At 44.9% G+C, this 15,916-nt stretch overlaps 2 protein-coding genes across 2 annotated transcripts in view; both read right to left on the reverse strand.

Annotated features, from left to right (window-relative positions):
• TM9SF3 (transmembrane 9 superfamily member 3) overlaps window positions 1-7,720 on the reverse strand; it is a gene marked incomplete at both ends in the record, with an annotated part of 42,687 nt that extends 34,967 nt beyond the window's left edge. Inside the window, one exon of the mRNA XM_079535822.1 lies at window positions 7,514-7,720. Within this exon, the coding sequence (XP_079391948.1) occupies window positions 7,514-7,720 (207 nt within the window). The remainder of the gene's footprint in view (window positions 1-7,513) is intronic.
• Window positions 7,721-10,932: 3,212 nt separating this feature from the next.
• PIK3AP1 (phosphoinositide-3-kinase adaptor protein 1) overlaps window positions 10,933-15,916 on the reverse strand; it is a gene marked incomplete at both ends in the record, with an annotated part of 38,621 nt that continues 33,637 nt past the window's right edge. The window contains 5 exons of the mRNA XM_079535897.1: window positions 10,933-10,987; window positions 13,233-13,348; window positions 13,857-13,927; window positions 15,001-15,156; window positions 15,490-15,562. Coding sequence (XP_079392023.1) covers window positions 10,933-10,987; window positions 13,233-13,348; window positions 13,857-13,927; window positions 15,001-15,156; window positions 15,490-15,562 — 471 coding nt within the window. The remainder of the gene's footprint in view (window positions 10,988-13,232; window positions 13,349-13,856; window positions 13,928-15,000; window positions 15,157-15,489; window positions 15,563-15,916) is intronic.

The raw sequence follows: 15,916 nt of genomic DNA on the forward strand, positions 1-15,916 counted from the left end.
GGCCAATTTGCAAATACCAAACACGCCAGAGACAAAACAAAAGTCAACTGTTAATAAGCCTCTTTCATAGAGTAGAGCTGAGATATTTCATATAACTCTCCATCCCCCCTTCTTAACAAATGAAGAAGTGTTCTTCAACTGCACTTAATTTGAATAACCACTGTCATACCAACATGTTAACTCAGACATAATCAGCTACACTTGGAATGCAATAAATTCTACAGATATGATGCTTAAAAGCTGAAGTCAACAATTTAAACAAGCATATTTTGGGAAATGTACTCCTTTATGCAGATACATCACCTCAACCACATGCCTTATCTTTTTGTTTCCAAAAATACATGCTGTGTGAGCTCCCACAAGAAATGCTAAGTATCTCACTAATTTCACTCTGAACAGCAACAGAGGCCAAAGAGTCAGCAGTGCCACATAACTGGCCACAAAAGGCACACAGACAGTGGAAGAGCTCAGAAGGATAAAGAACATCAGCAATGGAGAAAAGAAAAAGTAAACAGCACAGCAAGAGAAAGTAGACATTCCTCCTCTCTGCCAGCAACCAGAAAGGTTATACCAGTGCAGTACAGTTGCCCAATTTCCAGTAGATGCTGGGAGAGAAGGAAGAAAGAAAAATTATTTTCAGTCCCCTCAGCAGCAGAAAGCAGAATGCACACAAGCATGCTGCCTTCAGCTCTTGCCAATATAGTCAGGGACCAGTTGGTCAGTACCTCTTTCTGTTGTTATGCCTAGACCACTTCTGTTTCTTCTCTAGCAGCTGTAAGACACATTTACAGCCCTTTCTCAGAACAGTCAAAACTTGTCGAGGCACCAATTTAGCCCTTGTAATGCAACCGCTTACATGTAAATCAAGTTATGTCTCTTTACAGCCTTTACTAATGGAATAAGACAACATTCTCAGGTCTGTAAATTCATTTTTAATGGTGCCTGGAAAAAAAAGAAGGCACTGATCACTGTTATACTTAGCTATTTTTTTCTGCCTTGCTTCATACTGAGTTGGGAATCCTGCAAGTGACACAATCCAACTTCAACACATACAGCAGCTGAAGTTCCTAGCTGTGGGCAGCAAACTTCCCTCAGCACAAACATGCAGACATTATCATAGATGTATAGAAGAAAAGATCTCTTTCAAGGAAGTCTGTAATACAGGCAGTCACAATATCTCATCTTAAAATTAAGCCTAGCTTTCTGCTGCAGCTCAAGGAGTTCAACACAATCTGACACGAGCTACGCTGCTTTTCCTCCAGAAATCTGTCCTTTTTTTTTTTTCTCCAAAATGCATACTGCCAGCCTTTCCCCTGGATTACGGCATTCTTTTGTACAAAATAGATCTTCCCTTTGCTGCTGAGGCCTCAACAACCAAGCAACAGTCAGTCACAAAGTCACTGGGGCTCCGCAGCGAAGCCCAATAAGACTTTCTCACTCTTTAGATGTCAGAAGATGCAAGAAGATGCTCCCAAGGCTGGTTCTAAAAGCCTTTTTTTAAGCGGCAAGGCAATTAGGCATTAAGAAACCAGTGATACCAAGAAACATGACTGCCTTCACAATGTCCAAGCACCTACAAGTAGCAATGGTGAAGCACTTACCAAAAGCACTAGCAGAAGATAAGCCCTATTTGGACAAGACAAAGAAATTGAGCCTCTTCTCAGACTGTTCTGTCACCTCTGTACGATGATTTCCAGTAAAAATGTCATTCCAGGAAAGAGATCATGTAAAATAAGTTGCTTAATAAAAAAAGACCTGGTTTAATTGGAACAAAAGCACTCAAGTATGCTCAATCAGTACAGATTAGATTTTAGTCAGCCCATTCACAGAGTCTTGCAGAGGTTTCAACTATTGCCAGCTCCTTTATAAATTCTTTCAGGATATTTGAAGCCTCTTAAGGTCTGTGGGGAGCTGGAGGCCATGGAAAATAGGGAGAAAATTCCACCTCCACCTTCCATTCTTGGCAGAAACAACACACCGAAGAAATTATTCTTATATCAGTTATCAGCCACAGACAAAACCAGACAAAATAACCAAACAGAACCTTGAATTTCTATTTTTTTCTATTCTGATACTGCCTGATGAACAACTGTTCAACTATATTTTTTGAGTTTTGAATGCACCAGAGCAAAACAAAACCCTACAGCTGTTTGTTAACTTTAAGAGGCAAGACAGCAATAGCATATAGTCAATACCAACATGGAATAAGACAGGAGGCAGTGTAATGACCTCATTTTAACAACTGTCATTTAGCAATATGAAAATGGTATAACCAGCAGTGACATATTTTCCTTCTCTTCCTCCTCACTGTGTTCACATCCTCTATTTGGTCTCCATCAACATTCTGCAAGCATTGACGAATGTCAGTAGGTGCCATTTTTTCTTCATGGAGGAATTCAATGACACACCTCTGCTTGATATTCAATTCCACGTCAGATGCCATTCTGTCAGACCGCCCTTCTGCTGCCATCTGTCACACAGCAAACAAAACGTAACAGAACATTGGTGGGCAATTTCAGTCTCTACTGCCATACCCCCAACATCTGCCTCTCACGTTCTGGGTCAGCACAATAGAACAGGAGGCATTATTTTCAGCACAGCCCTTGCTGTACCAAGAGCTCTCTATCAGTAGAGGCACAGAACAAACGAAAGAGGCCAATTTCAACGTACAAGAATATCCATGTCAAGAGACCAAGTTAAATTCTGTCTTCTTACAAGATCTAAATGGAAATGTCATGCTCCCATGACATGTGCAATAAGATTTTTGAGTCACTGCTTGACTCATCATCGTCTCTTTTCTAAAAATCCTGTAGCAAAGATTTCTGTTACAGCTGTATCTAAACCACTGAGGCTTACAAATAATGAAATAACTGTCAAATGGTAAAATAATTTGAAGCACAGTTTACCATCTGCGAAGTCGATTCCAGATAATTTGAATGATTAGAATTTAATATCTACAGTTACATTTACGTATCAGTGCAACATTATTCTTTGTGAAAACAAACTACAACATATTCCTAATGTGAAAGACTTATTTTGATGTATTAAAGTGTTTTAGAATTTCAGCTCTTTCAAAACCTCCTTTTTGATCTCCGTTCTCTTTTCTGAATTGTCCACACAGCACTGAACAGCAGAAAGGCTGCTTGTCGTGAACTGGGAGAGCCAGCGCCCTGCTAAGCACACAGATACTGACAAGGCAATTGAGCAGATGTCACCACGTCAAAAAAGGTCAACAAATAAGATGCTGCAACCTCCACTCTGCTGTACATCAGCAAGCTGGTACAACTGCAAAGGAGTTTTAGATATGTTTTGTTTCCTGTAACTTATGAAAAAGATAGCATTCGTTATGTAAGCGTAGCGTTTTCTGCACTAAGCTTAATATTAGTTCAGTAATTTCAGTAACCAAATTCAGCATAAAATGATCTATTCTGACTGTGTAAGAGCACAGTGGCAGACAAAAACAAGTCACAGCATCAACACAAGCTGCCCATCTCCCGACTGTACACCAGTACAATTCGACTTATAGGAGGTCCATCTTCAGAAACCTCCCCTACAACTGACACCACAGTGCTGGAGGACCAACCAATGTCTCAAGTACAACTGGGCAGCAGCTGTAACACCCATCACAGCTGTGGACACCCATCCCAGAGCCCCACAAGATGGCTGTGAGACAGAACAACCCTAAACCTACCCACACCCCAACAAGGCAGCACATGACGGTCAAGTGCACAGCAGAACATGGAAGGGGCAGGAAGCCAGCACAAGTTTGCACCACCCAAGCGTTGACTTCTGACAATGCAAGTGCTGAAAACTCACGCCTGTGTGCCAACTTAAAGCTTAAAACAAAGACAATTTCCATCCGTATGCATGGTTTTAAAACAATTCAAGCATGGCGATACTGAGTTCATCTTTGGCACAGGGCATAAAACTTTCATTGCCATTACTCAAAAAGGCACCTGCAACATGGGATGTAATTCAACATTCCCTTTGTACAACTGTAGATATTAGTATGGCAACCCTATAAATAAGCACTTTGCCCCATAGAACAACAAAGGCTAGATTAAGCCAGTAAATGAAAAGCTGCAGAAAAGGACACGACATCGGTAGGTTACTGATATTTTTCAACCATTAAAAACACCTTGCAAAAAAATGATGGACATACAGAGGATTACAATTACCAGACTTTATGTGATGATTCAGCAAGATGATCTCAAAACAAGACCTTCCTTCAGACACCCTGCAATTTTACTCCTCTCCTCAAGCTGAAGCCTGGAGCGAGGCTTTCCAAAAAGCACCACTTAAGCACCAGCACTTGTTTCAGGGGAAAAAGGAACAATATTATCAGCTATTGGCACAGCAAAACTGCAGAAGCAGGACAGGAAATAACACAGGCAGCAACCCAGACTCAATCATCAAGTAATATCCCAGGCTTCAAGTCCCCCATATCTTACAGATATTCTATCAGGCTCTGTGATAATGAGCAACTGCAGCTCATATCTGCAGTCAATTAAACCAGGGATTTCTGCCTTATGCTCTCCTTCTGACAGAGCAAGTGATTTCCAGCAATGTCCTTACATTTCTCTCTGATTGTCAGGGCTCACCAAAACGCCACACATTCTGCCACAGTTCAAGCAGGCCCCCAACAGCCTCAGCTCCTGCTGCACAAGGCTGCCCAGCACACCACGTCCTGCTTCCCTGATATCTACTTCACCTCTTCAAAATGGAACCATGACAACTTCAAAAAGGACCAGGGCTGCTTGTCTGCACACAGCTTTGTAAGCAAAGATGTATTTAGGCACATGGAAACGTATTCTACAGTGTTTTTCTAGCTGACAGTTCATAGCTACTACACAGTTTTCACAATTTTATGCATTATTTTAAACAAGTTTTACAATCCCAGAACTTGAATATATCAGGTTGTAAGCGCAACAAAAACACTCCTCTCAATCATTACAAATGAAGAACTTTGCTGCTAGGTACAGCCTATCTTGCATCTGCTTTTCAATATCTGTCATTTATTTCCATGCTTATGAAGTACTGATAACTGAACTGAAGCAACATTACAATTCAATGCTACCTACTCCCCGGACCATTACCTGTGACAAAAGTCTCAGGGCATCTCACAAGTTTTTTGTGGTTTATTTTAACATCAGCTCCATCACGTCAAGTCACCGAGGACGCAGTAGCCAAGTGGCAATGGCAGCCCAGCAGCCCCACAGCAACTGCCTCGCCTCTGCAGGGTCGTGTGGCAAGGTCACATCACACAGTGGTCAATACACGGCACAAATCTCAGAACGAAGGCAAACCACAGGTACATCACATGCTCTGAAGCACGAAAGTCAGTCGAAGAATCAGTGGGCAAGTTATCAGTCTCTGATAAATTCTTCTGTTGTGCTCTGAAGTTACACTGATGCCATTTGAAACACCAAGGCAGTCAAATCCCAATTTCCTCTCTACTCTCTATTGATTCTAAGCAGCCAAGTCCTTATTGTGTAACTGCTTTATGTTATCCTTTCCCTAATTTTTAAAGCCCTATACACACGCTTAAGACACAGCACACCTTCTGTAAATGTTATTGATTCAGCAAAGCTACCCACACCCAGTATCTCCATAAACACTACTACTCTTGTGGTAATTGCTTCCTCACTTCTAAGGTTGTAATATAAACAACATAGATAAAGCATAGCAGCAAATTGAACACCATGCACTAAAACACGCAGCACAGTACACACTTCATTTTACCGTGTTTACATTCTGTATTACAGCAGCAGTAAAGGAACAGAAGATTAACCTGCTAACGTGGAAGGCAGTACTTCCAAGCACTGTGCATGTCTGACACAGAGCAGCCAGGGGCTGGGGAACAAGGACAGCATGGGGCACAGCGCCACATGCTCCCAGCAGGATTCAGTCTTGAAGTCAATGAAAAGCCACCAAGTTCTGAATCAGTACACCACTATTTCTCCACCACTTCCCAAAAGGAAGCAGAGCCTCTGGAACATAACATAGTACTGGGATTGCAGGGAAAGCCATCTTCCAACTGCAATCATTTTCAACACTGAAAATTCACTAAAACGCAGCCTTTAAGGAACGCCTCCTACAGGCTCTTAATCTCAAAAATCACCATGCTAATCAAAATCCTCTTTATGCTTCACTTGTGCTATTAGTGCTTCCACCCCCACATCTCATGCGATATTAAAAGTTCAGAACATCCGAGCGGGGCAACAGCCTTCCAAAAAAAGATAACTGTCCTCTTACATCAACTATTCTTAACCTACCACGTGACGTGCCTGCACTGGACATCACGCAAACCAGAATACCAACCCAGGGGACAGAGATACAATTTCGAAGACTTCTGTAATTTAGATTTTAAAAAGTCAACTGAACTTAAAAATGACTTTGTAATTTCCATTAATAATTGCTTAAGCGATTGTTCAGGAGACCTAAAGCCATCAAGTGAATTAAATTCTGAAGAGAGAGCTCTTAAAAAATAACAATTAAAAAAAAAAAAGTAATAAAAACTGAATGCCAGCTTTCTGAAGTGCTCCTCTCCCCACAGAGCTGCCAACTCTACAAGGAGGAAATCCCAAAAGCAAGCAGCCTTTAAGACAGACACATCTGCTCCCCGGAAGCACTTGGCGCTGGCTTTGCTTTCCTGTCATTAGCTGCAGCACCAATAAATCCCATTCACTTTCTAAAAACAAAGGCTATTCTAAACAACGTTCAAGTCTCACGAAGGCACTGAATTATGCACACACACACTACTGTCTGCGCGCACGCTATCGGTGCCATTCTGCCGTCTCACTGAAATACTTATCGAGCTCCCCATGCAGCACCAAGGACGAACGCCGGTAGCGGCCAGGCTGCAGGCAGGGGCGGCACCCAGCCCAGCCCGGGGCAGCACAGCCCTTCCGTGACAGAACGCGCAGCTTCAGCACGGCGCCGTCCCATGCCACGCTCACAGCCCAACAAGCGCAGCTTCCGCCCAGGCGCAGAGGAGGCCGCGGGGGATACCACAGCACCGGCGAAGCGGAAGGCGATGACGCGACCTATTTATTTTCCGCGGGATGCCGGAGGGCTTTAGAGAACGGCTGTGGCGGCGGTGCCCGCGCAAACCCTCCGCGGCCGCCCGTCCCGAAGCTGAGCTCGGCGCCCTGCTGGGAGGAGGGGCCCGGCGCTGAGCAAACACGGCGGCGCGCCTGCCGTGAGCGCGGCTCCGGGACAGGGCGGCAGCACTCGCGGCTGCCACGCTGCCGGTGGCACCGGGAAGACCCGCAGAAGAAGCCCCCGTGCCCGCTCTCCCGGGGCGGCCCGAGCGTGCGGCCCGCACCCCTACAGCGCGGCTCCCGGTACCGCTCCCGGTTCCGCACGGCAACGACGGCAGCCCGAGCGGCGCGGCCGGCGCGGCCCTCCGCCCTCTCCCCGCAGGCCACGACCCGCCGCCTCCCGCCAGCCCCGGGTACCGACGCCCCTCGGAGGCACGGACAGGCCGCGCCTCGGCCCGGGCCCGCCTCACCGTGTGCACGTGCTCGTCGGCGCGGCCGCGCGGCGGCAGGCAGAGGAGCAGCAGCGCGGCGGCCGCGCGGAGCAGCAACAGCCCGGGCGCCGCCATCTCGGGCCTCCGCGTCCCCGCGCACGCAGCAGGCCCCGCCGCGGAGCCGGCCCGCGCCCCGCCACCAACGCCGACCTGCGACGCCACTTCCGGTCCGCCCGGCCACGTCATCCGGCCGCACGCCGGAAGCGGGCTGCCTACGGCGGCCGACACGGGCCGTGGAGCGCCGCGCGGGGCAGCCCTCAGCGCTTCCTCCCGGCGGGGCGGGGCGCAGGGAGCGGCCGAGGGGCGCTGACCCAAGCACGGCCCGGGTCTGAGACTCGCGGCGGCGTTATGGGGAGCTCGGTGGAGAAGAGCCGTATTTTAACCGACAGAACTATGTTGTAATCGATGAACTGTTAGGATAGCGATCCATCGTTTGGAATGAACGGAGAACCGCGTGCCACACAACTCGGCCGCAGAGCAGCGTGCAGATTCGCTCGCGCTCGGTCTGGTCTGCCGCGATGCCCGTGCAGGCACCACAAACTCACAGCGCCATTCCAGAGTGCAAAAGCCTGCGTCCTTATACAGGGCACGGGCTGGCAGGGCAGGCCGAACTGCCCCCGTGTGACAAACAGCCCAGTTTTCCGTGGACAAAGGCAGCAAACTAAGTGCTTCCACGTACCTCTACTAACAAGTCCAGAAAATGAACATACGAAGCTGAGGAGCTGCCAGCATCAGGTGTTTGCTGACTAGACAATTGCTAAACCAAATACAACCAAGTTTTAGAGGCTAGTTATATTTCAAAAATGAAACCGTGCCATCTCAAGTATGGCACGAGCCAACAAATAGATAGTAAGAGAAGAGCTGAACACAAGGGCTCAGTGCTGTTGCTTGCCACCCTCTGCTTTGTAGGCACAGTTCCAAACCCAGAGCTCCGTGGTTGCCACTGCTCTCCATCACTATCATCAGAGCTTCTCCCTCTGTGGTCTTCTACATTCATGATACCATATTCCCAATCTCCCGCCTATCACAGTAACAGCAAGTTCCTTTTAGGAAGAAATATTTGCCCTAACGCATTCAAAACCCTTGCTTATAATTTCTTTTAAAAAAAAACAAACTTGGACAACCTTGCTAGCACCGTATGCTTCTTCTCAGTCATTGCACCTCGGTCCAAAGTAGAGCTGAATACCTCTGGGAGACAGAGAGTGCCTCAATGTCTCTGGTTTATTCAGTGCTCATGTCTCTCAGGCAGAGCCATCTGCTGCAGAGAACAGCGTGAGGCACATTACAAAGAGCAAACATTCTGCCAGGCCGGCCAGCTGCCACCTGAGTTTGGGAGGCAGCTCAGTGCCCCTGCCTGTGGAAGAGCCGTTGACTTTTTACCAGCAATTTTATTATCTTCTCAGTCCTTTTACATGGAAACATGCTTTCTTCTCACACTCCTATCCAAGCATATGTGTGCTTAATCAACAATTTGGTCATATGCAAATGCTTCTCTAATCTCTTTCAAGCTTTAATTTCAGTGTGTTTTTCAGGTGGTGGCAATACACACCATGGCTCACCGAGCACAACTCAAGTCTACAGATGAGGACTCCATACACTGAGCAGCAAGAAACTTAAAGCAATTTAATCAAACCAACCCTGGAAACCAATCAAGAAGGGCACCGGAAAGCAGCTCCCACCTCACAGAGAAACCCTGAACAACAAATACATTAACTCTTCACGCTTCATCTACTGACCTGCAGTACACAGTCTGCAGCCCTTTCGTAGCAAGAGTAAGGGCTGTACGAACAGCACTTGGCATCATACTCTACAGGTTTTAACACGCAGATGACATTTAGCTTATGCCTATGCCCACAAGACCTGCAGAAGCTTGCAGCTCCCTATACTGTCCTCACCGTGCTGCAAGAGAACAGGGTACAATCCTAACACTGCTCTGCTACAGAGCAAGGGAAGCTTACATACCCTAATGGTAGCATCACATATCCTATATCTCACTCATGGCTGGAAGAGGGGGAGTGATTTGAAAACCAAGCAGGCAGCACTCCTTAATGTTCTGCCCTGAATGCTGTCCTGTAGAATTCCCATCTGTGTCACTCATGGACAACCAGAACCCCGTACTCATTGTTCCCCAAGAGCCAGGATATGCACACAGAAGATTACAAGGTCTGGAAAAAAAAAAAAAAAAAAAAAAAAAAAAAAAAAAAAACCTAAAAACCAACAACAACCAAAAAATCCACCTTATTTGAATCACCCCAGCCCCCCTGAGATGAAGAATCAAAATAAACTTCTGCTTTATGTGCTTCCTACATTTGGCAGACACAGCCCAATCGTGAAGCTGTCCTTACATTGGCACGCCCTCAGGCAGAAAAGAGAACTGGACACAGCTGTTGGTGATTCACATTGCTAGAAAGCCAGGGCAGAGCAAACACAGGCAAGCCCCAGGCAGGATGCCACTGCAGCAGCCAACTGTGCAGCTGTAGTTGTGAGGTGTGTGCCTCCCGAATTTCAGAGTTGCTGTATTATTCCAGAGCATGAAGTGGAAGGTTTTCATGCTGCTACGGTGAACATGCATAAAGATAAGAACAAAGCAGTGCTACCGTTTTCTTCCCCTGAGTTAAGAGGTCAGCTGTGTGATTTCAAGTGACAAGTCCCACAATGGCTTATGTACAGCTGTCTTGACACAGCAAATCCCTTGCCAGCTGCCTTGGGAGCTTTCATGGCAAACACAGCACACCCACATCTCATTAATGTCTATCCTCGCCAGGGAGGGAAGGGAAAAGGCATTTTCAAAATTATAAGCAAAACATTTGTAAAAAGTTAACTGTAAAAATTAAACTGTGGTTTAATAATTACTGGAGAGATTCCATACTTTCTGGACTTTCAGTACCTGCACAGAAAATGTTACACTGAACAGAACTACACGGCACCTCCTGCTGTAATGAGAATTCTTCAAACAAAGTATTTAATTTTTGGGTTTTGCTTTTTTTCTAAGTAAGTTTTCCAGTGAAGCCCTTGTACATTGTACTGAAAGTTTTGTTGACAGTGCTTATCAGGATTTAATTTCTAAGAGGATGCGTTCTTTCTTCATCAAAGGGAAACTCCATGTTGGTGTAGGGCTGCCAAGACATATCAGCATTCTCCTCTTCAACCATGATTTTTCCCTCGAAGTCTTAAAGCACCAGCATTCTTCCAAACAAACAAAAAAAAAACTACAGCAGACCAAAAAATCTCAGTGAAAACCATAGGCAGAGCTACCAGAGCTTTAGGGAGGAAGAAAGATACAAAAACATTTGGCTCCCACTTATAAATAATTTAAGACAACCCAAAAATATCTGTACAAACACACACACATACATATATATATAGAAAAATCTCATATTCCACCGATGTTGAGAGATTCAGCGACCTCTTGGGGGCACAGGTGGAGGATTAAAGCCTTCATAGTTTACAGGCCTATTAAAAAACAGAACAGAAATGCATTAAAAATAACAAAATAGGGTGTTGCAACAAATTACATGTAAAAACACTGTACCTAATTACACAGTACAGGCAGTAGTCACACAAAAGGAAAAACAGGCTTTCAGTGATCCAGCAACAGAGCTGATGTCAAGGACCTAAAGCCACATTCCTGTGCCTTTTTTTTTCCTGCTGCTTTTCCAGCTGCAGTGATTCTACCATTACTGGGAGGAGGTGGTGCAATACTTGTTTGGAATAAAGTTTGATAATATAGTAGCTTCTTTTCTGAAGATTAGTTGAAGAGAATTAGGAAAAGAGCAAAGGCATCAAATTTTAATTTTTTGTTTTAAATTAGTTACAGATGAATTCCAACTTTATTCTTGCCTGAAGCAGGACAAAACACAAACCTTACTATTTCCACACATCAGTTATAGTTATTTTAGCAGTTGAAGCATTTTATTATTAACATCTGCTCATATAATTCTCTGGTTCCTGACTTCATAGACTTGCAGTGATTGGATGAAAGGAGCATCTGCAAGTTACTTAAGTTTCTGGTGGTCCAGTCCAATCAATGCAGCATTCCCATCCCTTTCCCAACACCTTATCTCAAATGAGCTCAGTTCTTACTTTGAGGAAAATCATACATGTAAATATCATGGCCTGGAGAGGTCATAGAATCCTCAGAGCTGGAAGGAAACTTTAAAAAGTCAGCTAGTCTAACTCCCCTACAATGAATAGGGACATCCATGGCTCAATCAGATTGCTCACAGCCTGGGCAGCCTGGTCTTGAAAGTCTCCAGGGATGGGGCACCTGCCATATCTCTGAGTAACCTGTCCCACTGCCTCACCACCCTCACTGTAAAAGACTTTTCCTCACACCCAACCTAAATCTACCCTCTTTGAATTTGAAATCATTTCCCCTTTGGTAGTATCCTACCAGAATACACCGTGCTAAAGAGTCTGCCCTCCTCTTTCTTGTAGCTCCCCTTTAGATACTGAAAGGCCATTCTCTGGTCTTCCCGAAGCCTTCTCTTCTCCAGCTCTGAACAGCCCCAGCCCTCTCAGCCTGTCTTTATAAGAGAGGTATTCTATTCCCTGGATCATTGTTGTGGCCCTCCTTTAGACATGCTCCAACAGGTCCACATCTCCCCTACACTGAGGGCTCCACATCTGGACACAGTACAAGACACGAGCCCTCACCAGCGCAGAGCAAAGAGGCAGGATCACCTCCCTTGCCCTGCTGGCCACGCTTCTTTTGATGCAGCCCAGGATACAGTTGGCTTTCTGGGCTGCAGGGGCACACTGCTGCCTCACATCCAGCTTACTGTCCACCGGCACACTCAGATCCTTTTCAGCAGGGCTGTGCTCAGTCATTTAATCCCTCAGCTTGTATTGGTAGTGGACATTGCCATGATTCGGGTGCAAGACCTCATGCTTGGATTTATAGAACCTCATGAGGTTCTACTTGGGCCCACTACTAAAGTCTGTCCAGGTCCCTCTGGATGGTATCCCATCTGCCTGGTGTGCCCACTGTACCCTACAGCTTGCTGTCATTGGCAAACTTGCTGAGGGTGCACTCAACCCCACTGTCAGTGTCACTGATGAATATATTAAAGAGTATCAGTCCTAGCACTGGCCCATGAGGGACACCACTCATCACTGATATCCATTCAGATGTGGAGCCATTGACCACCACTCTTTGGATTTGATCCTGCACCCAGTTCTCACCCATTGAGCGATGCACCCATCAAATCTGTATCTTTCCAATTTGTAGAGAGGGATGTTGTGGAGTACTGCATGAACAGCCTTACTGAAGTCCAGATCTGAATTTATAAAGAGAAAATAATTTGCAAAGGAATGCTAGAAGGGAACTCCTCCTGCTTTGCATTTAGTTTGTTCTGAGAGGATTTACTCAGGAGAATCAAATATTCCAGCTCTCTGCCAGGCACAGGATGCTAGTTGAGTTAGATCTGCCTCACTGTGGCAAACTCTGTGTGCATCTGTAGCACTGTTCACCTTTGGATGTGTGAGAACCACAGTGACAGCACTGCAACAGGCAGGTTACCAACACGAAACTCATTCCATCAAGTATTGCAGACAAGAAGGAAGAATCGATCTTACAGTTACTTAGTAGTGCTTGTTTACACATAACAGTTTGGCAGACCTATTGAAAAGACGTGCATTTCTTCTGTACTGATTCACTGAAAAGCTCAGGTTTGAGCTCCCCGTTAGCTCTACTTACCTGCTTGCACCTCGAGGGGGCACTCTGGGAGGCCTTTCAGGCAGGGGGAGAGGCAGCCTCTCTGCTTGGCTGTGGATAGGGCTGCGGCTTCTGCTTGCTTCTGAGACTTCATTGTCCTATCAAAAAGAAACCGACAACAAAATCTCAAGATGCAGATGCTTCTGAAACAATTTACCTCTAAAGCACACGTTTTCCTCAGTGTCCAAGTTGGCACACAGCTTCAGGACTGGACCAGTTAGTGTATGCAGATATAGGATCAACACAATTGAAAGCAAAGACACATGTACTATCAGTAATGTGTCTGTGTACTGAATTCTGTGAAATAAGATTACAAACTAGACCCAGATACAGATTTTCAGTCACTTTTGGTAGCAAAACATCAAAATGGTTGATACCAATGGCATGAAGTGTGGTTCAGAAGCATCTAATCAAGACAGAAGCAGCAGAGAGGGAGTTGCACAACAGGCTGCAGACCAGCAGAATTTGGTTTTTATTAGCTTCCTGAGAGAAGCAGCTACATTTTGATATTTATGAAAATACTCTGCTATCCCTAAAAACTTTATTTTTCCCATATAAAAACAAAGCCATTGAAAGACCAGTGAGTGCATGTAGCCAAGAGCTTACCTCACTGTCTCCTTCCATCCCACTGCTGACACTCAATATGCTCCGAGTGCTGGAGCGGTTGCTTGCACTACCTGGGGTTAGTAAGCAAGGGAAAAAACGGTTCATTAGATCCTTGTGATTTTACTGCAAACCACTGACTCACTATTCCTCATAACCTCATCTGTACCTCTTGCATATATGATTTAATACTTGCTTAGATAAAGTCGTTTCCATTGTTATTTTTCACACGTTCAAGATTGAAATGATTTCATTTCCTACAACACTGATCACTGGGCCAAACCCTTCAGATCTAACTTTCTGGCAGATTTCTCCACTGCCAAGGTCCAGGCTTCTGGTTAAATACTTGGCCATAATCTAACTGCAAGGGTCCAGTGCTAGTGTCAGACTGCAAGTCAGGTAAATATTTTCACAACTGTTACACACTCAACTTTTACGTGTATTTAAATTATCAGTCCCCATGTCCAAACTGCATACAGGTACATGGCTAAGGGTATCACCACATTAATTTCTGGAATAACTGAATGAGCTTTCTGTGCTCAGTTTGCAGAGTCTGTGAAAATGCAGGAATTTCATTAGCATGGTTAAATTTCATAAAACACAAATATAATAAATATGTCCAGAGCGTCCAAATCACTCAGAAGCTTGGGTCCCAGAGAAATCAATGAGAAATGCTGCCCTTTATCTATAACATCTGAGGAAATTACAAGTAGAGATCTGTTCCCAGCCTGCAATATGGTTACGTCCCTCAGAACAGAACAGCACATTTCTTGCTGGAAGTAACAGCAAGGGACCATAATTTTATTTTATTTTTTTCCTATGAAAGCAGCTGTCATCTACTTTTGAGGACTGATTTTGGAGACTATTCCTTTCTTCAGAAGGCTCAAGGGAAACATTTTGCCCAGCTTTCAGGTTTTCCTCCTGTAGATATTCATGCACAACATGTGTACCCAAATCCTTTGATGAACCTGGAGTTGCTTTTACTGCTTTGAAATCAGTTGGCATGCATACTTCAGGGTGCCAGTGTCGGCACTAGGATTCAGCAACAGAAGTCCTGATTCATGAGTTGGCTTCCAGACTCATGCTAGGGAAATATTTTCTGCCCAGCCTTCCTGCAGAGAGGGGGTGACACTCAGGGTTTGCTTACTTGTTGTACTGGATGTGCTTTCTGTTTTCCAGTCTCCTCGCTTTAGCTCCTTTTTTGGTGGGAATACGTTTTTCCTTGGAGTATACTCATATATGCCACATTCTGGTTTCCCCAAAGTATTATGAGAACGTCGAATGGGTACTGTAATTTCCAGATCTGGAGGGCAAAATGAGAACAAAGAGCTCAGAATGATCTACTGAGTCTAACCTCTGAGATAGCTTCACATCCCAAAACAAAGTTAAACAGTCACATAAAGACGATCGTAATTGTACATGTATGAATCAGGATTCACTCCACAGGTGTGGACATCCTTTTCTCGGCCTGGGAAACTGAGGAGTAAAGCAGCTTTGTCTTTTTTAGCCAACAGGCACACAGATGTGAGTATCAATATATCACATAATTACAATATGGCGACATTTCTGCCTCAAGAATCTGTTAGTATTTTTAGTTGCTTCACTACCAGAGAATTTCAGAATCAGAGACTGTTACCTGCACTTTTCCCTGATTTTTGCTTCTCCATTTGCCTCCTGGTTATGCTGTCTCGTAGCCGTTTCAGATTTTCCTAAAAGATCACAAAATATTCTTTTCAGGGCTTTGGACAAAGGAGGATGAACGGTTTTCTGACAGTGAAGGAACATATTTAAGCTACCTTTACAACCAATCCATAACAAAGCTTGCTAAACCTGGATGAAGTCCAAACCATGTCAACAAGTTTTAATCTATTCTCTTCAGAAATCCCTGTGTGCCTTTTAGAAGCCAAGTTCTTTTTTTCGGATGTTGTATACTTTCAGGTCAGGTTCACAGATCAGATATAGTTGCAGATAAAAGCACACTGGGTTTAGAACATCCCTGAATTTTCTGTCTCCACTGCTACACTAGCACAGAAACAGGACACAGGTTCAAGTAACTGCACAGT

This window comes from Tetrao urogallus, assembly GCF_951394365.1.
Source record: "Tetrao urogallus genome assembly, chromosome: 5".
NCBI lineage: Eukaryota > Metazoa > Chordata > Aves > Galliformes > Phasianidae > Tetrao > Tetrao urogallus.